General features: G+C 43.8%; 1 protein-coding gene across 2 annotated transcripts in view; it reads left to right on the forward strand.

Moving 5' to 3' along the window:
• Positions 1-26,778, forward strand: part of LOC144138720 (beta-hexosaminidase subunit alpha-like) — a 45,689-nt gene extending 18,911 nt beyond the window's left edge. For both annotated transcript variants that reach the window (XM_077671129.1, XM_077671128.1), the window contains exons 3-14: positions 1,911-2,244; positions 5,447-5,562; positions 8,074-8,184; positions 8,750-8,851; positions 10,817-10,925; positions 13,508-13,712; positions 14,679-14,765; positions 16,113-16,185; positions 17,929-18,100; positions 20,662-20,752; positions 24,388-24,492; positions 25,997-26,778. In XM_077671129.1, coding sequence (XP_077527255.1) covers positions 1,911-2,244; positions 5,447-5,562; positions 8,074-8,184; positions 8,750-8,851; positions 10,817-10,925; positions 13,508-13,712; positions 14,679-14,765; positions 16,113-16,185; positions 17,929-18,100; positions 20,662-20,752; positions 24,388-24,492; positions 25,997-26,060 — 1,569 coding nt within the window. In that variant the 3' untranslated portion in view covers positions 26,061-26,778. The remainder of the gene's footprint in view (positions 1-1,910; positions 2,245-5,446; positions 5,563-8,073; positions 8,185-8,749; positions 8,852-10,816; positions 10,926-13,507; positions 13,713-14,678; positions 14,766-16,112; positions 16,186-17,928; positions 18,101-20,661; positions 20,753-24,387; positions 24,493-25,996) is intronic.
• Positions 26,779-26,997: the final 219 nt, after the last annotated feature.

The following is a 26,997-nucleotide window of genomic DNA, read 5'->3' on the forward strand; positions in this document are numbered from 1 at the left end:
ATCACGAGGACGGCAAAAATTCATTCCAAGTCTTCTACTAAGGGACACCGCGTGTAGCTTTGCTGAGTCCAACCGAGTGTTATTTCAAATATCAACTTGTCCTTTAACGGGCATGTACAGGCTTCTAACAATGCTGCATGCTACATTGCATCCTTCAAATGAGCGTAAAACTGTAAAACAGTTCAGCACATCCGGTTTTCCGGGATCAAAAAGGGATTTTTTTGTGATACACTGCCTCTGCGGCTCAATACATATCATTTAGTTGTACCAAGCGCGAGAGTGCGGGCTGTATATGCTGCGGCCAAGGATACCTATTTTTACAGATATGAACATAACGCGGAACCGACCCTTAGAAGTACTTTCCAGCGCATGGCATGGAATCTCGGAAAGTCTGCATTATTGCAGTTTTTGTAGTATAGCGCGCGTCAAAGCAAACGTATACCTTCCGTGCAATAAGCCCCAATTTTACAGCCTAGGGCTTTCGTTGTCTAACGTACTGAGGATAATAATTTGGTGGAATAATGTCTGGCTTTGGGCCAATCCATTGCCGTCGCGAAAAGAAACCGCCAAATGGAGTAGAACTTCAGGGAAATATATGAATGACACAAAATGAAACTTGCGGTCTTCATAGCATTGATAAATCCTCGCACAGCGTAGTAGCATTGGATTGCGCGCTTCTCACTACGATTGCGTTGTCAGTGCCAGATAATTCGCTCCGTATCTGCAAGAAAGTACGAATGGTGTATGCAAGCTATTTGCTGTCCCTGCTAATCACAAACTAAATAGTTGATGGTTAAATGCGCGAAAGGGCTGACTATGTCTCCCACATATTAGGAGGGCGAAGATTCGTTGGCCAAAGAGGCTGGTTTTTTATAAACGCTTAACAGAAAAATATAACCTTTAGCGCTGGACCAGCCGAGTCAATGTGGCAAAGAAGGATCTAGAAAGATGCTCGTTCGTTGGGTGAGCCCGAGAAGGGAAATGCGTAAAATACGCACAAGACAATGTGAACGTCTTTGCCGATCCTCGTATGGTTTTCACTTTGTGTCTTCCATGCAATTAGCATAAAAATGACGCGACAGCACGTGAACTAAAGGAACTAAATGCCATGACTAGGCCCCTTTAGCTTTTATTTCGTGGAGTGGTGGCTTCATTCGCTCACTCTCGCCGCCGATTGATTGCGAAGTGCAAAGTCACGGCAAAAATATTTCGGAGGTCACCCACTTTCAACTTATGTGTGTGGATGCGAGACCATAGGTGTACTGGGCCGTACTAAAAAATGCGTGTGCAAATTGGCGGAACATTTGAAGACGCTGAAGACTTTAAGTGCTGATTCAACGTGTTCTGGGAAGTCCAGACAGGGGTATCTGGTGGCTGAATTCCACGGCTGTCTGTAATCGCGTCTAACGTACCTACTGTGCCATCAGCACTTCTGCTGGCTCCTTAACAAAAATGGCATCGCTGGTTTAGAGGCGCAGGAAGAATCTCGGCCATTTGGAACCGCTATTGTGGGGCTCACCCAGGATTGCAGCCAATGTTAATTTTTCTTCCATCGACGCCGTTTATCAATAAGCCAGTTTTGCTATGGCGTAACACATAACACTGATATAAAACTAAAAGTGGAACTTTTACTGGTCCGCGATATCCGGGCGATAAGAAATAGGGCGTGACCTTTCTGAAGCTATGCAGATGCTGACTTTTAATGGATGGTAAATCATTTCAAGGTGATATGTTATCTTTTTTTTTTTCCTTTCCTTGAACTGAACACATCGCGTACACCGGAAACACTGGGGCTTCACTAAAACTTCGCAAGTACTGCCGTGCGGGCCCGTCTTCCTCAAGTTTCAGGGCCTGAACAAGCACTTGTTCTTACGTCAACAAACGATGGTTATTATTTACTCTTCGCTTAGGTGGTGCCCACCCGCGGCGAGGTATGGCCCCGGCCCATGAACCAGACATCGGGTGCAAACCTCATCCTCGTTGACCCTAGCACGTTCGCCTTCGTATTCGTGGGCCCTCCCGGAGGCTGCGATGTGGCCGACCGCGCCCTGAAGCGCTACCGTGACGGGCTGCTCTTCAACGGCTGCGCTCGTCACGGACATCCCTACTCTGCCCGAGGCAACCGGAAGCCTCCAGCACGGGACCAAACACCGCCTGGTCGCGTAGTTTCCAGCATCAGCTCCCTGCTTGTGCATTTGCGGGGAAGCTGTGAGCACACGCCCCAGCACGACATGGACGAGAGCTGTGAGTGCGGCTAAAGTGGCGCGAGGATGCAGCCATTGATTAATATTAACACATTCCAGAGGGGAATCCGTCGCTGAAATCGCGTGCAGTTGTGGGTGCCGCCAAAGCGCCTAGAAACGTTCCTTTTCTCTTCGACATGACTAGCCACATGCTTCTTTTCGCTTTCGAAGACAAAAACAATAGAGGGCAATATTTTTTTTTTTCTAATTCGTCTTCAATGCAGCTTTTAAATATTCCCTGGGACATTATCACTCGGAGCTCCATTATTATAGTGATAAAATTATTTTGAGAAATCTTTAATCCATTATTCTGTTTATTTGCCGCTACAGCTGAGCTTTCAGCATGTGTATAAGTCATGCCAAGCACAAGTCTAACTTTCCTACCTGGGACATGCTGAAACGCGGCACGTGTAGTCACTGGCGGCAGATTCTCGTCTATTAGGGAAACTGGCACCAGAGCCTTTGTGTATGCATGTATGTATGTATGTATGTATGTATGTATGTATGTATGTATGTATGTATGTATGTATGTATGTATGTATGTATGTATGTATGTAAAGTGTCTCTGTATGTGGTAGCGTGAGTGCCTTACAGTATATATTACTATGAACTCGAGCTAAACACTTCAGATGGGAAAATTTACATTATTCCTTGTATGAGGATGCATACAGCTGTATATAGCTGCGTTGTAGTTAGCTCCACATTCAACATAACGTAAAATGCAAATTTCGAGGCCCGTATGTAATAAACCGTCTAAACATATATAGGCACCGCTCCCGTGTGGTCTCTAAGAGTATCTTTTTTGTAATTGTTGGCATTTGGAAGTACGAAGGAAGGAGGATGTAGAAGGAAGGCAGGAAAGTTAACCTAGCTAGACCCGTGTTTTCTCTCCTGCACGTGGAAAGGAAAAATTGGCAAAAAAGAGAAAGGAAGGAATGAAGAAAAGTTGGACCAGACAAATATGCCCAGCGCCGAAGCACGAAACATTCAAGTTAAGTAATTGCCAGTGAAGGCGTTCAGTCTAATGTCCGGTGTTTATGTTCGTCGCCCGTAGAAAGCGTAATACTTACTTAGTCGCCTTGTGAGCGTACCATTTGCAAGTAAAGTTATAACTATCTACTCAGTCTAAGAAACTGTTGCTCCGCGCTCTTCCTCACAGGATTAAAAGTCTATGTGGAAATTGCTGCTGGCTGTGCCTGTTGGATGGTCTTTTGGTGGAAAGTCAACCAACAGCCCCTAGTGGCGAAGTTTGATAACAGAGGCAATTGAGGGAAGCGTTTATTTCTTGAGGATGCGAGCAAAATAGGCTGAGTTTGAAGTTGACGTACGACCTCAGATACATTCTGCACGAATGTTTAAATACAACAAAAACTCAACACGAAGCCTATTCCGAGACCTTCTTGGGGACGCCTTCAGTGGGTTGTGTCAATGACAGATGTCGGCCACTATACGTGAACGTAACCAACATCTCAATGTCGGCTTACCGCTTGGAACGGCCGATATAGTAATTGAAAACTTGCATTTCTAAAGGACAATAAAGAGACCCTGCGACACTTTCGATAAACGTTTTCCCTCTTTTTTTAGCGTCTGCAACCACAGCGAAAGCTAAAGTTATCTCCAGCACGTAGCGGCACTGCGTGATTATGTCGTCGCACCAAGTACGCCTTCTATTGCTTTATGCTTGTGGCTTTTTTGAAGTTGCTAACCAAAAGCCTTCATTGCAGCAACTGAAGAAAAACCGGCCAACAGTCGCTACATCACCTTGGTTACTTAATTCGAGCCGTCGAAGAACGTCAAGTCCGGGAAAAAGAGAAAAATCTTTTGAGCGAGATTACACGTTATCTGATGAGCATATAGCAGTGATTTTTGGGTAAGGTACTTTGCGACCCCCTAATCTCAGTAGTGCGTGTGTTGGGTGACTAGGTTCTGCAAGCATTTAAGATTTTTAAAAAAGTTGAAAAAAGTGTTGCAGTGTCCCTTTAACCCAAATTGCCTGCTACAAAGACAATTAGAGAAGCTGAAAATTACATGGCGCATAGGAAGATTTCGCTGACCGCCGTTCATTTCTGAAAGTAAAACAAAGAGTGTCAGTGCTGCGAACCCCACTGGGAAGCAAAGAAAATCTAAACGTGGTAGTCCACCAAGTCTTCATTTTCGGGCATTGGGAAAGCTTTTTTTCGGGTTGGAGCGAAAACAATATTGTATCCAGCCCGCGCATACTTCTGGTGAAGGAAGCAAATTATCCGCCTGGAATGATTATCTTTGCATGGGTTGTATACACAAAAGAGTAAAACTAAGGCAATGAATCCTGACTGTTGTGCGTGTTTTGAAATGTGGAAAGAAAATACGTCGAAATTTACTGAAGGAATGCTTGTTTTTAGTACAAGACTAATTCACTACAGAAATACCTGTAATTTTCAAACATCGCCAGGCATTTACGGATACTGTAAACAAATAAATTGTTGCTTGCTCTCGTGATTGAACTTAGAAAAACTCTTACGCGCTAATCCGCTGGTACCAGTGGCCCGACGGCATCCCAGACAATACACATAATTTCCAACAATAACGCTCCGAGAACGTATAGCGTAGACATCAATTGTAAGTATGTTTGAAAAAACTGTCAAGGGGGTGACCTCTAATGTTTTAGTATTCTTTTTTTTCGGCGAGGCTTCTAACGCAAGTTGAGCGCTCGTTTGCCTCAATGGCATATACAACGGCCTTGTAGTAGCGTAGGAGTTCGAATGTTTGTTTGAAAAATGCGACGAGCACATGCCTTCTTTAAAACATGCACAGACGGCGGGCCTGCTTGCTTATAATGTGAAGTATTTTTATCGGCCCTTCAAAATCCGGGGCTAGCGATTGTACCGTAACAAGCCGCGTTTCCCGGAAAGGGCTACGACTAGGAAAACACAAGGATGTAGCACCGGTATAATGAGGCCCCAGCTATCACGTGCTTCGATACAACGAAATATGCCACCGACACCATTGCAGCAGAGATGGAGGAAGACAAGCGTGAAGATCAGATTTAACGCTACAATATGTAATTGACCGAACAAGACCTACCCACAATGTAGGCGGGCCTGAAGCCTTTGGTTTTGCCCGAAATATCATTATTTAGTGTTTTGTACAATTTTTGCTGAATAGTTTAGTACATATGTTTCATTTGGGTAATTTAATATTTGTTTTGTTTTTGTGATTCTCAGACAGCTTGGAGCTGACGTCGTCCTCACAGCCGGCCCTCACCTCTCGCTCTGTGTGGGGGCTACTAAGGGGCCTGGAGACATTCAGCCAAATTCTCTACCCATACGACGAACACCAGGTACGCCTCCACCTATATGCCATCATGGCATGCTTGAACAAAGGTGTTGCTCTATGCTAAGCGATATAGGTCCAATAGTTTAAAGTAGATGCACTCGGTGGCGAGAACTCCATGAATAACTGCAAGAATACATAAATAGGTTGCAGACTTGATCGCCGAAATTGGCGATGCCTAATTTGTTTATATTTTTGGCGCTACGCATCTTTAAGTACTCTCAAGGGAGGGTAATTAATAATCCTGTGATGACACAGCTCACCAATTGCTTGCCAGAATTCTGGCATACGGGCAAAATGTCATTTCCTGAAGTAGGTGTTCCTGTTAATTCAGGAATGTACCTTCCACACAAAGTGCGGGGAATTTTAGGCGAGCAGAGCGAGGGTATTGGTAATCTGCCGAGAGGCGCTACAGTCGCAACCTTGTTTACTTTTACCGGTCTGTTTGTGCGCTGTATTTTTGTGTCTGCTTGTATTTATCTTTCGCTATGCACACACTAAGCTTCTGAAGTAGCCCGCCCAGCAAAGTACACGGCTGACCTCTCTAAGCCTGTAAGCAGCACCACTTGCCATTCGTGCCTGTTGACGCGTCACCGTCTCTTGCCAAGATACGAGTGGTGCCGTCACTGATGCAGCGGCTATTCTATCGAAAACCAGCCCCTTATGCTCTTGTTAGCTTTATGATTCATCCGCATGTCACCAACGTAGATAATGTGTCTGTAGCGCTCATCAGTGGTTGCTCCTAGGACATTTTGGGAACCGAGCTTGCTACGAATCCGTAGCAAGGCTGTCATTTGCAAGGATTGTTGTAAACAGCCGCTCTAAAACGTGAAATTCCTTGGAGGGTTTCCGGATGTTAGATAAAAAGATCAGAGGGCCTCCGCGACCCATTCAGAAAGGAAGCGCTGCTTTAAAAAATACCGTCAAAAACAACTGATCAAACATTTCGTAAATATTTATCGATTCCTTATGTGCAGCAATGGTTCCAAGAAATTGGCATCAATAATTACGTGCAGACGCGAATGTGGACGGTGTACTGTGTTTTGAATAAAAACAAGAGAGTTCCGCAGAAAGTAAAGAACGGGAAGATTACCCATTCGGAGGAGGCCGTGAGACATTTCGGCAGTGCGTGAGAATTTTGCGGCCTATTCGCCTTTCGAGCAGAGCTGTTGCTCCCATAATATTTCCCACAATTTTGAGTGTAAGGTAGAAATTTCTGCACTGCAATACAGCAGTAGCAATTTTAGTAAACGCAGTTCTGGGTGCCCGTTGCGACTTGAAACACCACACAAAAAATTAGCCCCATATTTTCTCCGTGGGCTGCAAATTTTGTAAAAAGAAAAAAGACTTCGGGCGACCCTACCCCATAACCGCCTCTCACCTAAGCTTCACACCCCGCTTATGCTGTTCTGCTCTTGTCTCTGTCCCCACAGCTAAATTAAAACGAGGGTTGCTGAATTCAAATCAATTTTATACGCGTTCACTCTGCTTGCATTCTATCTGTTGGCAGCTCTTGTTATTGTTTTCTTACTCTTGCACTTCGCGCTCCAGCCAAGAAGTCTCTACTCGAGCGCGAGCCCTTGTATTTTGTGGTTAAAACATTGTATTGACATGACTTTTTTATTTTCTAGTGCGAAAATTACCCCGACGTGAATATCTGCTTCAGAGGTTACTGCAGGTGTCAGTTATCTAATGACGGAATGCCTAAAATATGACTAATGGGAATGTGTAGTTGAGTTACTTCCAATGATACATATTTCAAGCAAAACATCAACACATAATACTAGCAGTACTTCGGAGCCCCAGATGGGTTACCAGACTCGTATTTAATAAAGTAAATCAATCAATCAATCAATCAATCAATCAATCAATCAATCAATCAATCAATCAATCAATCAATCAATCAATCAATCAATCAATCAATCAATCAATCAATCAATCAATCAATCAATCAATCAATCAATAAAATGTATCTATGTATCCACTGTTAACAACGCCGACTAGTATGAGGTATACTAGAAATTACAGCAGCTCTGAAATGTTTTTTATATTAAAGTCTCGTTCAAGAATTCTCTTAACTTGTGGCTGGACGGCCGAATCGAGGGAAGAACAGACAAACGAAATGACAAATGAATTTTTTTCGTTCGATTAGCCCCAAAAGACTATTAGGACGTGAAAAAGGTTGAATATTGCAACTTAAAAAAATAAATTAAATAAGAATACCCGTAGCGCTCTACACGTTTGAAGTAACGCCACGAGCAAGCACCGATTAAACCAGTCAGACCAGTACGCGAGCTTAACCTTTTTCTGTAAACCCCGTCTCTCTATCGGGGCATTTCTGAGAACTACACATGAGAAAATTCTTAATCACTATTTCAATCACCTGGTAGTCATTCGCTTCCTATGCGTAACATGGGCACAATAGCTATGAGCAACGGTATTCGTATTTTTACCTATTTCTTGCCTGCTGAGAGAATTCACAGTTGGCCTTTCTTTTTTTTCATGGTCATTCCTGCAGTTTGCATTCAACGAAACGGTCATCTACGACGCACCGAGGTTTGCACATCGCGGCCTGCTGATCGACACGGGCCGACACTTTCTACCCCTCAAGACTATCATAGAAACTCTGGTGAGGATTAGCGATGTGAAAAAAAAAATATTTTTTCGTATTTGACAGCTTAAGCACTGCATTACTCATCCCCATCCCATTGGCTGCTTGAACCAGTGTTGCCATAGACGTTCAAACAAGCAAATGAAAGGATACTTGGAGATTTCCGCTGATTGTTACGGCGACGTAAAAGGTAGTGCACAGGTGTGATTTTAATGGTGTATTGGTGAACAAAAGAAGACATTCTTGACAGAAATTGTTCAAGTGCCGTCACCGACACCTGTTCATTTAAATGTGACGGCGTGAAAAACTTATGTAAACCTCTACAATTTACCTGATGACGTAGCGGCATTGCGTAAACATATTGCTTTTTAACATAATGAAAACTTAAACTCTTATCAGTAACCAGGAGGGAGGGGAGGGCTGGGGGACACAACAGTATGGAGGGAAGAGGAAAGGAGATGGGAGGGGAGGTGCGGTTAAGTGGTTTCAGTTAACATAAATCTGTATGCAACTAGAAGAGAACTGCTTGGGAATACCCCAACACGTCATTGGGAATCATCGCCCCTCTTTGTTTCCTTTCCAGGATGCTATGGCGTACAACAAATTAAACGTACTTCACTGGCACGTCACAGATGACCAGTCATTTCCCTTCGTCAGCCGGACATTCCCAAGCCTGAGTGAAAAGGTAAGACGTACTGGCACTATAACAATGCGCAGCCGCACTTAAATTAGTTTTCTCTTCTTGGTACGTTGATAAGTACCAGCCCAAAAAACGGAGAGAAAATCGTGCACACTGCGTTGGCGTAAAAATAGCATACCTAAAAGATGTGCATTATGAAAGATTAAAACGCGGCAGCTAAAATTACGTGGTTTGCCAATAACAAGTTGCCATTGAAATTGCGCTGCGAAGGCAGCAGGATGACAGCGACGTCATTAAGATGCTCTTTAGGTGATGAGAAAAGAAGGAGAGCGCTATCTTTGAAAATAATCATGCCCTGTCCTGGAAAACTCGGTGTGCTAAGACAGTGAAAAGAAACAGTAGTATGAAGGGAAAGCCGAGCCGAAATTATGATATGAGTTACTGCAACGTTCCCTTGTCTCCCCCAACGTCCACACGAACGGTACGAAAAGTCAAGAGAGGCCAAGCGTAGAAAAGAATGCTACCTGCGCATAATTAATCATTACCAGAGTAAGTAGGTCTGATTAGTTATTTACAGTAATGAATGGTTAGTGAGATGGAATAATTGTGGATGAAAATTAACATTAATTAGGGTAGATTACGGTACATTGCGAATTGCTTTGGGATATATAGTAATCACTAGGAAGGTAAAAATAACGTGATTCAAGGTGAAATGAGCTTCACTAAGGTAAACAAGCATGAATAAACGGTAGCTTAAGATAGGCTAAGATTGGTTAGAGATGTACATGGGTAGAATAACTATGGGTTAAGCCGGATTATTAAAAAAGCGCGCCTGCTTTGTGGACAGGTTACGTGTATATAAAAGCTACTCTTTAGCGGCACGCCAGGCTTTTGCCTTCAAAGCACGTAAACTGACGTAACCAACGTAAACTCTGCACTAACCAACCGCGCTGTCTGAAATCCACCCCATTCTTAACCAGACAAACTGAAGTTTTTGAAGTGTCTTGATGTTCAGTTATGGTACAAATAAAAAGGAAGTCCTGATGACTTCTAAAATCTTCTGCTTAGATGATGCAGCGACAAATTATCTGACAGATTGTAAACTTCCATCTATGTATTTATTAATTACGACGAGTAGACGAAGTGCTTGTCAAATTACAATATAGTTTACTTATTCATATAGGGATGCGAAAGTTTCAGTGGTCAACGTAATTCAGCGACGTTCTTTTTCAGTGGCACTGGAGTGTTATCCAAACATTGCGGGGATTTTTATGAAAGTTTGCCTTCTTAAAAATACTAGCAGGGTGGACAGCTTGCTACTTCGAAACCGAAAACATCCGGCGAGCAATTTCAGTTTAATTGCTCGCAAAGTACAATCTAGGCAATGTGCCTTAACATATTGATTGTGAGGTTAAGCACACCGAAGCCATACCTGATCAATGCGGCGCATAATGCAGAAGGTTTAGAGATATTTTCACTACCTGGGGACATTCAACATTACCCGAAATAACCAAAAGGTCTGTTTTTGCTTTGCGCCTCCATTACAAAAGCAGTCCGCGCGAACGGCGTCGAACCCGCGTTCTTAGTCCCAGCAACAGACTTTCTTAGCCTGTGAGCCACCGCGGAAGGTGCCTTTACTTATTCGCTTGCACACCTGCTCAGAAACAACATACACGCAAAAGGACCAGCCAGAAGCACTACAGTGATAGCATATTGGAATACAGTGGAGCCTCCTTAAACCGTACCCGAATAAGCCGTAGTTTTTTTTTTATACGTAATTAGCCGAATCCCCGACTCGGTTTCCCTTTAACCAAATGCATCCGGATAAACTGTAGTGCCAATTAGTTCGTACTTTCTTCGCGACCCTGCCAGTTAGGGTTTAACAAGGTTGCACTGTGAGTCCAATAATTTTTCTATTTTGCGCATAACTGTTCAAAAGCGATCTCTCATATCGGTGATGTCGTCAGCTGTTGTCCACTTTCAGTTAGAGATTAACGTCCTTGATTTCAGGGTGCTTTTGAGCCCGAAACGCACGTCTACAAGCCAGCAGACGTGCAATACGTCATCGACGAAGCAGCGGCAAGAGGAATTCGGGTCATGGCTGAATTTGACACGCCCGGTGAGCAGCCCCAGATGTTAGATTTCTAGCTGTGTTTTTTTCTAGAGACCATGTTGTGTGTTAAAGGAGCCATGAAGAGAAAACACAAGTTTGGTTCATTCGAAAGATTGCCTCGTTAGAACCATAACGACACCACTTATAACGCAAACTTCGCTCAAATAAGCTACATAATTAGGAAAAACGGGAATGGTCATGCGACCCACCAGCTCATTTCCCGCAACAGAACCTATGCCGTCACATGGGCTAAGCTCTGCGATTAGCGGCATTCTTTTTATGACAAAGAACGGTGGAGTAAACGGTTGAAGTTCCGAACGAACACGCAAGCGTGTGCGCCAATGCGTACGAAACAACCGCCTGGCCGAGCTCGACATCTCGCCGTCGCGCAGACGAATTTTCGGGTTCGAGGCGCTCTGACCTTGGAGGAAAAATGCCGTAAACACCGCGCATTGACGCTCGTATCTTTCTGGTCGAAGCAGAGAGCTCGCGCGAACGGCTTTCCATACACGACACCGGCCAAATGGCATAAGCGATACTGCTACTGAAGTTGAACTATTATTAACCGTAATAAAAATACGGCACATACGTACCAGTCTGTATTCGTCCGTGGCGACGGCGCTGACGAGGCAGCGGTGCCGACGGCAGGGCGTTCGTCTGTTGTGGCTATCGCGGAATGGTCGCTTTCCCGTCCACCGCGTATCCCACAACTCTTGCCGCTCGTGCACTTAGAAGCGTTGAGCGTTCAAGTGGTGTGAGGTTGTTAAATGCAAGCCCGAGCTCCTCGGCGAGAGTTTTGTTCTCCGGATCAGGCGATTCCATGACTAGGGCTGCGGGTGCACTAGGTTTTACTAGCATTTTTAAAATGGCCGCCGTCTCGGTCGACTCCCGCGTGTGGGTGCTATATGGAGTCGACATACTAAGTATCTGTTTCATGGACCGGCCCGTGTGACACCATTGCTCACGTCACCAAATGTGCAATTTTAGCGGGAGATTTAAAATTTTGGCTTAAATTGCCTTATTTCTCAGTGAATAAAGCATCATTTGCTTCCGGGAAAGCGCTTGGGGTACTATGAAACACCTAATCTTTCGAATAAAACAAACTTTTGTTTTCTCTTCATGGCTCCTTTAAGATAGTGCAGAGCAACATTTTCCTGGGTGTGCGCTACTTTATTGGGATGTTTGCGTTTTTCACAAGTAGTCGTCATAGTTATTTCATTTTGGGACCATGCGTTGACAAAACCCGCCCCTGCTGGAGCACTCCTAACAAAATGCACTTCCTTACGGGTGCGCAATAAACACCGATAGATATGAGCAGCCTAGTCGACATATAAACAATTGTGCATGTGTTTCTTTGCATAACAAGTTTTTAAACTGTGGCGACCTAATTTTTAATCTTTCTGTTGCAAATGGCAGTTTTATTGTATGGTTCGATGCTTTGTTCTAAAATATAAAGCATACTTGCAGTAAATCTCAGTTGCGCTAAGTGTGTATGCAATCTTTGCGTCGTAACATCAAAACTCCCAGGCTCCGCATGCCTCGGAAGTGCGGGGCGCTCTATAGCGTGACGCCATTTGCGTATTGTAATATACCCCAGCAGTAGCAAACTCGAAAACAGACTGAAAGTCCTCAAAAGCGTAAGACGGAAGCAGTGTGCAAAGCAAATCGTGTAATGCGGCAGGAGGACAAAGTAATTCGAGAATGAGCGGAGAAAACGAAGCGTCCACTTTCAGTCCTTCAAAACTTTCAAAGAATGCTTTAGAGTCCTTGGGCTGTCCTCAGATCATCGGTTAGTTGTAATAACACAGCCACTGTAGTTGTATGCCGTCATTTTAATGTGGATACGTTGAGACCGAAAAGAGGGTAGTCTAGGCGTTTCGTGTTGCAGACGTTTTGCATTCAATGCCTCACCGATGCGTCCCAACCGACCACGTTGTAAAGTAGGGAATCGATCCGAAATTATCTGAAGAATTCTCTCGTGTTGCGAGACTACAAATCAGCGTATATCACGACTACAGCAACTACATTGTCATGGCCGTTGAGAAGTGCCAATGATTGTAGATGACTGCTAGTTGTCTGCATTTGCACGGAAGAATGATCTTGAATTATTTCATACACCCCCCCCCTTTTCATACCCTCTGCTTCGTTTGAATTTAGAATTAGTACAAGTCTTTTAATTAATTTAGAAGAGTGTCACCGATCACCAAATTAACGCACAAAAATGCTGGAATTCAACTTTATACCCCTGACGATGTTGATAGTACTCCTTTGATTAATGTGTGCTAGCTTGGAATCTGCCAGCTGCAGAAAATGAAATTTCTATTGTGATTAAAAGTGATGTCCATTTAGCACTAATGCAAATATGTCAGTGCGTTCGTTCAAATCTTCTTTATGCTGATGTTCTCAACGAGAGAAATTGTTAGCAAGGCTGAGATTAATCGCAAGCTCAACGAACGCAGGTACTTGTATTCACCCAAAAAGCGTTCTCGAAGGAAAATAGATTGCCTGAATTGCTCTTGACAACGATTCCGAAATCAAGCAAAATAAATGTCCAAGTGTCTTCTTGTGTGCGTCTTATAATACCACAGGCCACACCCGCTCATGGGGACAAGGGCACCCGGAATTCCTGACGACGTGCTATAGTGGATCCGTGCCCAACGGTCGCCTGGGACCGGTTGACCCGTCGCGCAACGACACGTACACGTTCCTGGCGCATTTCTTCTCGGAGGTAGCGCGGGTGTTCCCCGACCAGTACGTGCACTTGGGAGGAGACGAGGTCGGATTCCTGTGCTGGTACGTGAGCAGTTTAATGGCGCAGCCCTTTGGCAGCCATCTCTGGGGTGAGCCGCGTCGTCGTTGTAATCGGTTTAACGATGGCAAGACCGACTAGTGAAAGAAAGCTATGGAGGAGAGTGTCGCGAAGACCGAATAGTGAAAGAAATCAAAGGAGGAGAGTGTCCCGAAACTGTGAGGGAAAGGTGGTTCGCGGTGGCGGTGCGAGCGCTCTCCGAAAGTGTGTGGTGGGGGAGGGTGGGGCAGTATGCTGTGCCCACACGAGACGCTCGTCTGCACGACGCTTGCCAAAACGTGAGGGGGACGTGTGAATGACGATGGTGTGCGTTTTCTATCTAAGACGCGGGTCGTGGTCCCTTCGTAAGATGCATTTCGCGCCGCTACGCAGAGGCTCATCATCGTTGCCGTCGAGAAAACGCACGAGTGAGTGCTGCCTCACCGCACTGCTGCTGCGCTCACATATGGCATTAGGGGGTATCGTATTCCCCAGCCAATTTTTTCTGCAGGTAAAGACTCCATAAATATATCACACTGCGAAATAAAAAAAATTCACTGGACAGGGCATATGCATTCAAACCAAAGCACCGAGGTAAATGTCGGGTAATAGGCTACCTCATTTGTAAAAACACATTGTTCACTGAATAGCGCCAAGTAGACGGTGAAATAAGTGATGATGAAGACGACACTCGCTCTGCTCTCATCGTTCACTGACGTTTTTTTTTTTATTTGACCCACTCATTCACGTCCACAATGTTACCAAACACACTGGCACAGCTTTCATGTTTTTGAAAATACAAAACTTTAAAAATCCCTCACAAAAACGTTGATACCAGCGTAAGTTGAAAGAAGCTTGTTTACAGACAATATTTTAACATTTCTCGACAGTACGAAGGATTCTTGTATAACACGTTTTATACGCCAGTCAAATACAACTCATATATTTTTACTGTGGTGTTTCCCTTTCAGGATGTCGAATCCCAACGTGACGAGCTTCATGCGCAGTATTGGAATTACTGGACGGTACGACAAGCTGGAAGAATACTACATCCGGAGGTTGGTATTTTTCCTACTGCCATAACACACAGTAGAGAGAATTAAAATATGTACCGGACCACCCCCTATAGCTTGTAGAGAAAAGTATTGTAAAGGAGTTGGTTTAGACACTTGTTACTCCAAAAAATACAAAGAAGGCACGGTTGCTATTTGGCGATAAGCACTTTAGCACCAGGTACGGAAATACGTTTTGTGAGCTACGCGAATATTATTACTACCATGTCGTACGGTTTTGGGCCTCAAACATTTTTTTCCTGATATCCTCTGGCCACTTAACACCATTGCTTGCTGTTCTCTTTCCTTTATTTTGTACAAAACATTCGATGTTAGCCTGTTCACGTCAAGATTCTCCTGGGCAGCTTCCTCAGCCGGCTTACTAAAGCCATTTGGGTACTACCCTTCTCACGCTGGTAAAAGAACTAATGAAAAAATGACACCATCGAACACGTTCTGGAACGGACGTAACAAAAACAACAACAAAATTACCCTAGCTGAATACGCATAGTAAGAGTCGTGGGAAAATAAAGCACAAAGCAAACTATTTTAATTAAAAACAAAGCCGTTACTGCTCTTTCAAACGACAAGCATAGTATGTCCATACCCAGCTTTCTCGCTCGAAATTCCGACCTCTCAAGGACCTAGCAAAACCATTTCAGGAAAGTAATATTTGGCAAAAGGCAAGAAGTCAACGTGAAGAAGAAAACACTAAAAGAATTTTCCATGGTTCTAAATATTTCGTGCGTACTTCGCTGTCAAATTTTACTCCCCATGCATTTCTATGGGATAGTTTCTATGGCTGAGGAGCTCAGTCGCGCAACGTGCGCGATTTGAAAATGTGCACAAAGCAAATTTTACCCCCACTATTAGCAGCGAAAAAAATGTTTACAGTAGTAACCACTGTTGAAAGGACTGCCATGAGCGGGAAAGATGCACATGTCGAAACAGGTTCATTTGGATCGGCTGTAGTGCTGTTCATGCGTAATATTTATATCCGGAGTACCCTCACCGTGCTTATTATTAGGTGGGGAATTCATTGTTTTACAACCTTCACACATTTAAATTTTCACTTTCTTAAAGCCATTGGTGCACACCGTAATTTGTTCCACAGTCGTGTTTCTAATAAGTCATCTGTGTCCAATAATACACAGGTGAGAAGACTATCATGCGGGAAGGACGTAAACGAAGCACTAGAAATTTTCTATAAGACTGGACAGGCATGTCTCCTAAGTTAGCAAAGTTGCGCTCGCCGGAAAGGTTAAGCATTGAATACCGTACTCAAAGAAAAGGGGAAAAGCAGAAACGCTAGCCCTCTTTAAAACGACAAATGTCATTCCTGCACCATTTCAGGTTGCTGGAGATCGTTCAGGTGCTGCATAAAAGCTACATAGTGTGGCAGGAGGTGTTCGACAACAAAGTTCAGGTGAGCACTTGGGGATTTAAAATGCGAATACCTCTCGCAAATTCTCATTTATTCGTTAAGAAGGGAAACGTTTTTTTTTTCTGCGATAAGTAATAACCTCGTAGCATGAGTTTACATTGCTGTGTTTTCCTGTGTCTTGCGATATTATTTTTCAGTTCTTCAGCTCCTGGCGCATATCTCGCGTCTTTTCTGTTGACTTCTTTTTTGTCGGAACGACTTAATGACTAGTGGCACTTTCCACATGATGACGGAGACGCTGTGATCTTAAAAGAAATGGTAGCACTTGTTTTAGCTCTTTTCAACATTTTAGTGTAACATTTAAGGCCGGGTTCAGGCTGTTGCCGCGACAGTCGTAATAACTTTAAAAAATGACGTCATTTTACGTCTCCGCCACCAGAACTGCGTGATATGCCTTTTTGTTGCGTCCATAGATACGATATGGCCATTACGTTAGTAGTCTGAACATAGGCTAATGTGACGTTTACACCTCCTCCCTCCACCCCCCTCCCCCCCCCCCCACAACTTCTTTCATTTCCCAAGCCAACGGATGTTTTCACCCTTTATAATAAAGTTTCGTTATGTTATGTTATTTGTTACGCCATGGCGCTGTCTCGAGATTCCATTACACGAATTGTCTGTGCTTCAAATTTTATAAAAATTACTCGGGCCTTAGGTACAAGTGGGATTGCGGCATTGCGAAATGCGGTTGAATGTAATTCCTCAACGGCCGCTTCATCTCATCAAGAATGCGTTAGTCAGAACTTCCCTCCCTAATCGCCATTTTTCAGAATAAATGTTTTTCTCGCACAAACATTCAAGCCAGAAACCATTTTTTTTGTTACTGAGAACATATGTACGTGCCAGTTTAAAGTGTGGAGCATTTTTACAGCCTTCTATACTGGGTTTAAGAATCCACTTGGAAAATAAAAATAGAGGGAGGAGGTACTGGACCAATAAACAAATTCGTGTGTTCGCCTCTCATATAATGTTTCTCAATGACAGTCTATGCTCCCACGTTCGACCTAATATCCCACAAAGCTTTTTGAATATATAAACTCTTAGACAGGTTAAGAACTGGATTTTTATTATAGCTTCAATAACAACTTCTAAAGTTATAATTAGTTCAACACGCCATATAGCACTCAACAAGTCGGAGCATACATAATTATCGAAAGTTATATTAGCGCAAGGTAGCTGATAAAGAGATGCGAGTATTGAATCGCAAAATCAGATGTAGTCACTAAAGAACGCGTTCAGGTAACGTGTCACGGTGGGTTTTTCAGGGTACAGGAATATTTTTGTTACAAAAGTAGGCGAAATTACCAACCATTAAAGAACATTTGCTGAAACTCAGGTGCACAGCACCCAAATTCAAGAACACACATGAGGTTGTGGTGGACGTACAGCCACGATCAAAAGTTTACGAACCAGAAAAAGTGCTATTTTAGGTTACTTCTCTTCCTTTAGCAGCCCGACAAACTGTCGAGTACATGCCAGATGTCGTACTGAACTAATGACAACTGAACGTACTGAACTAATGACAACTGTCGTACTGAACTAATGACAAGTACTGAACTAATAACAAATACCGCACACAGTACTCCTGGCTGCCGTGCTGCAGAGAAATAACTCAAAATTGCGGCTTTCGTGGTCCGCAAACTTGTTCTCTAGGTTGTACAATGAGCACGTGAATTTTTCCGCAAATGGACTGATTTTAGCAATCGACTGTTCTGCTCCTGTCAGATTGCTTCGGACACCGTGGTGCACGTGTGGAAGCAACCACAGGAGCTGGAGTTGGCTTCAGTGACAGCGGCAGGATACCAGGCGCTGCTGTCTGCCTGCTGGTACCTGGACCACATATCCTACGGCAACGACTGGAAGAAGTACTATGCGTGCGACCCACAGAATTTCCCCGGTAAAGTTTCAAGCCTATACATCGAGTCTTGTGCGGAGAACGAGCACCAAAAACGTCGCATTGCACGTTAACGAACAAGGAAAATTATTATAAACCAGTAACATCAGTTATGCCCAGATACAAATACTGGATTCAATGGTAGCTGCCTCATCCTTAACTGGTCAAAATGTTGCCCGAATGCAATCTCGAAGCGTTTTGTTAGCGTCATAATTAGCTGTGCGGGTCACTTTTAGTATGCAAACCTTCTTCGCTGTCTTCCTCTTTAGTTTTTACTTGTCATAAGCTCCCCGAAAAGCTGATATGCGGCTGAGGACGGCGTGCCACATGGCTAACGCCAGCTTGAAGGGAAAATGTTACAATTTTGCATTAACAGTTAATTACTGGGAATAGCCTGAAGTAAGTTGAGTTGGGCGCCTTAATTCCGCTTTGCTATGTGACTGTAAGCGTGAAGCAGAAGGCTGTATAGCCATACGTGCAGTCAGGATGAGGGCAGTCAGCAACGCATGTACCATGGGGCATGGGCCCCTCCCAAAACATGTCCCTAAAATATTTGTCGCCAGTCTTAAAGTGAGAAAGAGTGACTCCTAACGGAAGCAGGTAGGGTGTCTTGTCAGCGCAGAACGCTGGCGCCGTTTGTAAATTTACGAAGGTGCGTTACTTTTGAACGTAAATTCGTCTACGCCCCAAATACTGTTCCCCAGGGTATAGTTTTATGGCGCACTCAATATTCTTGTTGGAACCTTTCACCGTTACTCCGTAATAGTATAACCCGCCAGTCAGTATTTGATGTGGCGAAATTTTGTAAACCACACGTGTACCTTATGCCATTTTGGGTTAAACAGCTATTCCTACGCATACGTAGTCTCACCGGAACATTCAGCAATGTATTGCGGGGGTTTATTTTATTATGTCATTTTGGCGTCCCATTTCTTCATTCTGCCGATGTTCCAGTTATGATGCGAAAGCGATGTGTGACTATGTACATCTGAAATTCTTCATCTTAAGTGTGAGTAAAAGAATCCATTATTTTAATTGCCAGATGGTTTGCAAAATTGCTTAGGGCGCAGACAGAAAAAAATGTGTAATGATGTTGGGAAGGAAAATCAGCAGATTAGAGCCTGGACGGAAAATAAACCCCGAGTGTCTAAAATTCGAAAAATCACGCATTCCCGATCACGGATCGATGGCAGCAGTTGATTACAGGTTCACCTAAGGAATGCGTTGCTATTTTCGACATAATAACGTGTTGTTAAGCCGCGCAGTGGGTGTTCCTGGTCTAATTGCCCAGTGGGTGCTAATTTCACAAGCAGCAATACGGCAAACATCAAAGCATTTTTCCTCTCAATTTTCTCTTTCCTTGCCGATGCGAACGTGGGTGTGTGCCGACATAAAGTTAAGCCTAACGTTAGGCTTCGAGATCCTGTACACTCAAGGTTTTACGTTTGCGCCAAGCCCAGTTCGCTCAGAGTTACGCAGAACCAATATGACCTTGCTAGGAAAGTTCGAATAGTCTACGTACAGCCTGTTGAACGTCAAACCTACATAGAGGTCTAACATGAGGTTTGAACACAGCTTTCAGTGATGTAACAGCCAGGATTCCAAGGTTTTAGGATGATGACTACGAGAGAAAACGTGATTCCAAGGCTAGCCATGCGGTAGCCTGGAGTTTGGCCGCCGTCTTACCCTGCGGAGCAGATATTGCAAGAGTTTAAAAGCTCCAGGGCGCCACCCACAATTCCGGCACATATGTTTCACAATGGGGTTCTAGGGCTTCCGCATTAACAGCACGACAAGTGCTGGCCTCGTAATTTTCATTTTCATATTCTTCTACACTGCAGCGTAAAACATATTTGTACAGAGGGTTCACAATTTTCTGTATTCAGTACTTTCCTTTATCTGCCGCACCCCCTATTTGCAATGCACCTCTTTTGTGTTGCTCTAATCGTTCTCTGTCATTGTTTTATCGCAATAACATTTCGCTGGCATGCACCATATCAGCTTTCTGATCCAAGCTGATAATTTTAACCCAATATTTTTTAAAATGCGGAAAATAAACTCAGAAACGTATACACAAATAAATAAATAAATAAATAAATAAATAAATGAATAAATAAATAAATAAATAAATAAATAAATAAATAAATAATGAGAAGTACAAGGATAAATAAGGTAACAGAGATTTATTAGGAAGTGGATAATACGCAATCTGCGAAGGGGAGCGGAAAACTGAATTGTTACGAAAAAAATGATCGAACGTTTTGGAAGCAAAAACCATTTCTTCACTACTATTGAAAATTGCGAAAAACAATATCAAATAGGCGCCATCTTGTTCCCTCTTGTGAAACCTCGACGGCATTTAAAACTCTGGCACTTTTCGAACAGTCGACGTGTGATTCTCCTGTGACAAAAATATACCACCATTGTGGAAAACGCACCGTTTTATTGTAGAAAGTGATGTTTCTGTTTGCAATGGAGCAGAATGTTAATTTTCCTGTTTGTAAGTATTAAGATGTTCCCAGCTTTGTTTATTCAATATTCCCTGCTTCCTGCATTCCCTCTAGGCTCGCCAGAACAGAAGGCGCGGGTGCTTGGTGGCGAAGCGTGCGTCTGGGGCGAGTACGTAGACGGCACCAACCTCATTAGCCGCACGTGGTGAGTTCTTCCCTTCTATCGTTCAGCTATTGAGAAGGATATTCTAACTCATCTGGTAACTCAGAATACAAGACGCCAAAACCGCGTGGGTCAACACATTGCGGAGTTTGCTTATGCACTGCGTTACGCCGACTAAATACATTATCAATGGCTTCAAAAGGACAGCTATTTAGTAGGTGCGGAGAGAATAAATGTACCGGTCAACAAGGGCAAATTATTTGCAAGAGTATTGCAGTATCTGATATTTTCCCTGCATGCACTATTGAAATAATGTACTTGTTGGGAGGTGAAATTACGTGAATACATTGAAGCGTCTTTTTAGTAAGCGATTGAAAGTAGCTGAGCACTTGAACAGGCTTAACATAACAAGGAGACTTGTATGCTAACTTGAAAACTGGTGAAACAAAGCATACTAAGCCAGCTAGATGGGGTACTGATGCTGCCACCTATACCACAATTTGCGCCGTTCAAGCAAGCCTGAGCTAAGAATGTGGTCCAATTGAGCACAGAATCGTTCGTATTGTAGACCTACATAACCCGGTTTAAGATAAACAGCCCGGTAGGGCTGTTTGGAAGCAGAATATGCCAGTCTGTCCATTTCAATAAATATACCTTGGGCCTCATGGTATGTGGTGCTGAAAGAAATGAGGATCTGGAAGAAAAAAAGAGAAAATTGCGGTAAATGCACCCATCTGCCTATATAATCCATTCTGGGGCTTCCGTATGCTGAAAGAGCTGGTGTGAATGCCTACATGACACAATGTTTCACGTAGCATGTTCGGCGTTATTGCTTTATTACCATATTGGAGAGATGAAATTTTATTCAAAATCTCTCGGCCATTGTTATACAAAAATACTGCAATTCTTACCACCCACTTTTCTCGCCGAAAAAACGTCACATTTTAAAATATTGTAGATGCAAGCAGTGACATTGAGGAGCAGTAATGCAGTCTATCCAGCCCATAGGAAAGTTAAGCAAAAAAAATTTTGTATTTTTTTTTTACTTCTTTAGAAATATGTTCCGTACATACTTCTACAGGCAGCACGCACTAAAGTTACTCAAAACTTTTTTTTCTTATAAAGAGCCCAAATGCGTTTTAACCAAGCAGACCGCAAGTACTTGCGAATACTCATTGTAAACTGCAAATGGAACTCGCGAGGTTCACGAAAAAAAAGATGCCAAGGCCATGGGCACAAAGACCAGGTTGTTAGCACTCTACCAATAGATAATGCAGCTATGAGGGATGCGAAATTCTGTTCTCTTGTGGGTACAAGTTCACCACTTTCTTCGCGCACAAAGAGCCACAATCGTTTTTCCTTAGAACACTTCTATTTTAAACAACTGCTACGAGAGCCTTGTTTTTCGGCCTCAGTAGCCTAATGGGCTTTAGCGAGAGCGGCCCATTAGGCTAGCTTTAGCAAGAGCGGCCTGGATTCGAGCCCCATCATTTTAAGGATTTTGAAGAGCCGTGATATTTCATACCGTTAATTGTTCATTTTGCTTCATTCTTCACATTATTTTCGTTAATAAGAATTATTTGGTTTGTTTCGGCCAGCTTAAGCACCGGGCGTGGCATGCGAACACCCTTTAATTAACGTTTTGCGCCACACAGGAGGCGCCTGGTTGGTACCTATCTGGGAACAAAATATCGCATAAGAGCTGCAAGGCTAGGATACGGACATTTGGTATAAAAAACGATTAAAACCGCACTCGATATAAGTAGCTGGACGTCAATGGAAGAGGTCGGCCGTCCTAGCGCAGTGGATAGTGGACATTATCATGAATATTTCTAACGACGCTGCAATTACGGGGCCAGTACACTTTTTGAGTAGCAGATTTAGCTACTGAGCGCGTATGTGTGCCTCATCCCGAACGGGAAACAATGTCCAACCACTGGTCACTGCTTCAGAAGTGCTGGCGATAATATGTTAATGTCGATTGTAGGGTTTAACGCGCCGACGCAACGCAGGCGATGAGGCGCTGCGCAGTGGAGGACTCCGGATTAATTTTGACCACCTGGTGATCTTTAAAGTGCGCCGGAATCTCGTACGCACGGTCGTTTTTGCTTTTCGCCTCCATAAGATAAGCGGTCGTTGCAGCCAGGAACCTAACCCACGTCCTAGTGCTCAGCAGCGCCACGCCTTAGCCACTGAACGACCGCGGCGGGTCACCGGAGATAATGATTAATCTATGCCCAGTGCATAACGATGTAGCCTGAGGAGAGAAATGCAGAACGCGAACAACAACGACGGCATGCACATCGGTCTATAGTAGCTACCGAATAAATTTAACTCGGCTATTAATGCACACCTTCTGACTAACAGCAGGTACTTCAGAGATTTAGTAGCGCTCTTTATTATAACCTATGTTGCACCTAGGGCTTGTTTATACACTATTCATGAGCAGGCATAGGAGCATTGACTGTCTTGTTGTCACGTTACGAAATTAAACTTCATATGGTCAAGTGGTGGGTCAAACCACATTGCGCGAATAAATCTTTCCTACTTAACGGCAATCTATCGCCAAAGTATAGGTCAACAGTTACAACACTATAAACACTCGGTAGGCTTCAAACAGAGATTATTTTTAAGAGGGTGCCACTTAAACTGGGAAATCTTGCAAGCGCTTTCAAAAAAACGTTTTTTTCTGCTTATTATACCTCTTTGCTTTCACTCGCTGTCGCCGGAAACTGGACCCGAACTCTTTGGAAATTGCGAAATAGCCATCCGATGTTCGTAAAGGTATTTCCGTTATATCGAGGAAATTTTTTATATAAACTGTAATTCTTCCAAGTCTGTAGCAGAACCCCTTTGATAGGTTCCCGGTATATACGATTGCCCGGTTTCTGCGCTCTTTATTGAACTACTGAAGATTCCCGATATCGTTACGGTGCTTTTCATCCGATTACTACGTTCCTGGATGACACGATTTCACGGTGAATAAGTTTAAAATTTTACGAAGTGATCGAACTATGATTGGATGTAATGTTTCAGGGTGAACAAGAAACGTGTTGATGTGCGTGCGGACCGAGCCTCAAAGAGTGCGGCGCAATAAGCAGGCACTGAGCGACGGTCGAGCCGTCTGGGTCACCGTTGCGGCTTTTCCGCAGTGCTGGGCTTGCTGGAGTCACCTGGTAATGCGGGTGCCTTTAGCCAACGTCTCCTGCATAACGACTTCCCAACGTGCGAAACGCTAATTTGGAAGAAATCATGGCGGAATAACGCCATCAAGCAGCGTCGGCACTGGACAAAGCCTCCGAGGAAGATGGCGGCGACGACGGGAAGGAAGTCTCCGGCGGTGACATATGCTCAGGCCGTAGTCGGCTCGGAAGCCCTGCGGAGTTACTTTAACGCAAAGCACAATCCCAGAGCGGACAAAAGTATTCCATATTAAAAAAAGAAACTCGTTCTCTCAAAAAGCCTCAGCATGCGCTTGCAGACTTGGACAGACACGTACCAGTGAAAAAGGACATTAAATGCTCATGTTCGTCTCTCAAATCTTTTTGTTTACTGCGGTGGATCATACGTTTTCTCGGATAGTGCGTTTCTCCCTACCGTTTTTTAACGTATCAACGAGGTTCTAGTGCATCTTCTGTCGGCCGTTTCTTGCTGACGCTCGGTGTCTACCTTTACAGGCCTCGCGCATCGGCAGCTGCTGAACGACTCTGGAGTCCCGCCACGGTCAAGAGCGCTGATCAGGCGGCACCAAGGCTAGAAGAACATCGATGCCGGATGATGAGGTACGCGCAGTGGTGTCACACTGAACGCAATACGTCTCACTTCATGTGAACGTGGCTTGCGTGAACTTAGTACCCACGGTATTTAATGTTTCTAACTGTTCGTATATTGACATTGTCGGTCATAATTTCTGGGACAAGCGGCAAGCGTCAAAACCGTAACGCTCTGATTCAGGTTTCGTAAAGAGGACGGTTTAGCGTAGAAAAAGTTTCTCTTGTGAAGGAACCGACAAGCACAGCGGAAGGTTCGGACAACGTAGGCTTTCCTTTCACCCGACCGTCTTGGAGTGTGAGCCTCAGCACGTAATGTGTCGTTGCCACTTAGAGAAAACTCCCTGCATGAAGCTGCTTTCAAGATAGAGGAGAGATGATTCTTCTTGTAATTTTTCACTGCAGTTGAACGAAAGAACGTAAAACATAGACCCTCAATATGCTACCAAAACGAAATACCGTAATGGAGTTCGAAAACATATTTATAGCTGTCACCATTTCGACGGAAGGGGAGTGTTATCAGAGGAACTGAGAATGCAGCGCCGCCCTTTAAAGACGCTTCCTTCCGTTTTCCAGAGTAAACCGTCCCAGCGAAGCACACGTTGCGAGGCGTTCGGGCTGCGTAGATGTGGCCAACTAGCGGTGAGGCCACGCTGCCACATACAAAGGAAGGGCTGGCTACATAGCCGAGGGTGCTTCTGAGGCGTTGTTGAAAAACAGATAGCATATACGTAGTGACTATCAGCATAGGCTTACTTCCGGGGAGACTGCACAATACCACGCAAGCACTAGGTAGGCACGCGCCAATTCCGTTAGCTCCCGAGGTGGTTTTGTCCACATCTGGTGTTTTCTGGTGGCAGCGGACATATATAATACCGAAGGCGGTGTTCTCCGGAGCGTAATTTCTGTCATTAAAAGAAACAGTTAGCAGCAGGGTATTTGACCGGACAAATACGATGAGTGTGCGTGGTCCGAGGTAGCACGGCGGACGCGAACGCCTGCTCCCAACAGTTCGCGCTGGGCAGCTCGCAATTGGGGGTGAAGCTACTTCTCGTTGACCGAGCCGCCACCGTCGCTGCCAGCTTTCGGCCGGCCGCCACCACGCATTCCCAGCCAACGTACTTGGATAATAAAATGATTTCTCTCTTTCTCTCTCTCTTTTCAACTATTTATTGTGTTTTAGGGCGTCGATTCTACGCCTAGACCATCATGCCCATGGTATTAGAAAGCTACAGACTAACCAACCACACATTTAAACAATATTTGTGCTTGCAAGACTACTTAAAACACAGAGTTCAATCTTTTAGTTTCCTCTAATCCCTGTAGTTACAAGTTTACAACAGAAGTAGCGCGAGATATCATGGCGAACATTTATCAGAATATTGGCACTACAAGGATCTCGAGCGACGTACACAAGCACCTAAAACAGTTTTTTTAGGCATTTAACACAGAGTTATAAGTATAGTGATGGTTGGGGCAATTGCTTTAACATTTTGAATGTTATTTCTGCCCACAGGAGAGGTCTGACCGTTGAACCTCAAAATGGCCCCGGCTACTGCGACTGCGACAATGCCATCTGATCTTGGAAGTGGTCAGCGACGCATGCTTGTAGACTGTTGGAAAACAAATTTCTTGTCAGCCAATGAACAACACAATATTGTTTGCCAAAGTTCATGCTAGAATGCTCCGCCCATTGCTTACTTGCGTTTTACAAGGCAACGAAAATCTACGCTGCGTACGAAGCAGTGTTAAGAACAAAAAAGGAAAGGAGAGCCAAATGCCGTTTGAACAAATTATAAAGATTACTCAAGACGACCAACTGTTTAAAACAGCCCAATTATTTGTAACGGTTTTAAAAGCAGGAATTTTTTTAAAAAAGTTGTGTTTTCCACAGCGTTAATCATGAACGCAAACGGCAAGGCAATAAAATAAGAGAAGAACTAGCGGAGGAGATCCAGAAAGTATCTCGGCTACATTGCATGACGGAATCATCCATTACGATGTAGTAAACAGTTTTGAGAATTCGTCCAGAGTACGTCAAAATTTAAGCAAAGCGAAAAGTAGCTTGATATTTTCCCATCACCTGTGACATCTTCTCACAATACATGATATGTAAGTAATAATTCACAGCATCTAACCGACCTATCGACGGCTAAAAAAGTTTCCTATCTTTAGAGAAGCATTCTTAGCCGTTGAGTGTGTTGGTTTTCGTACTGGACACACAAAATCGCCTTGTTGTCGCTGTTATTGAATGTCAATAAAATTGTATGTACAAATAAATCAAACATTGTCGCTTCACATATGACGCTAACCACAATTTTGGCAGCGTCCGACTGTTCGTTGTTTTGGCAATATGACAAATGTGACTTATTTCACGTTGATAAAAATTATAACGTTATAAATACACGCATCACGACACCTGGTATTTTTGTTGAAACTAAACTTCATTGGATTTGATTTGGTTTAATTTGGTTTGATTTGAAAAGGCGACTTCGAGTGTTGATGGAAGCCCAATCT

The sequence above is a fragment of the Haemaphysalis longicornis genome, unplaced genomic scaffold (genome assembly GCF_048455015.1).
Source record: "Haemaphysalis longicornis isolate Haplotype H1 unplaced genomic scaffold, Haemaphysalis longicornis Haplotype H1 scaffold_5, whole genome shotgun sequence".
Lineage (NCBI taxonomy): Eukaryota > Metazoa > Arthropoda > Arachnida > Ixodida > Ixodidae > Haemaphysalis > Haemaphysalis longicornis.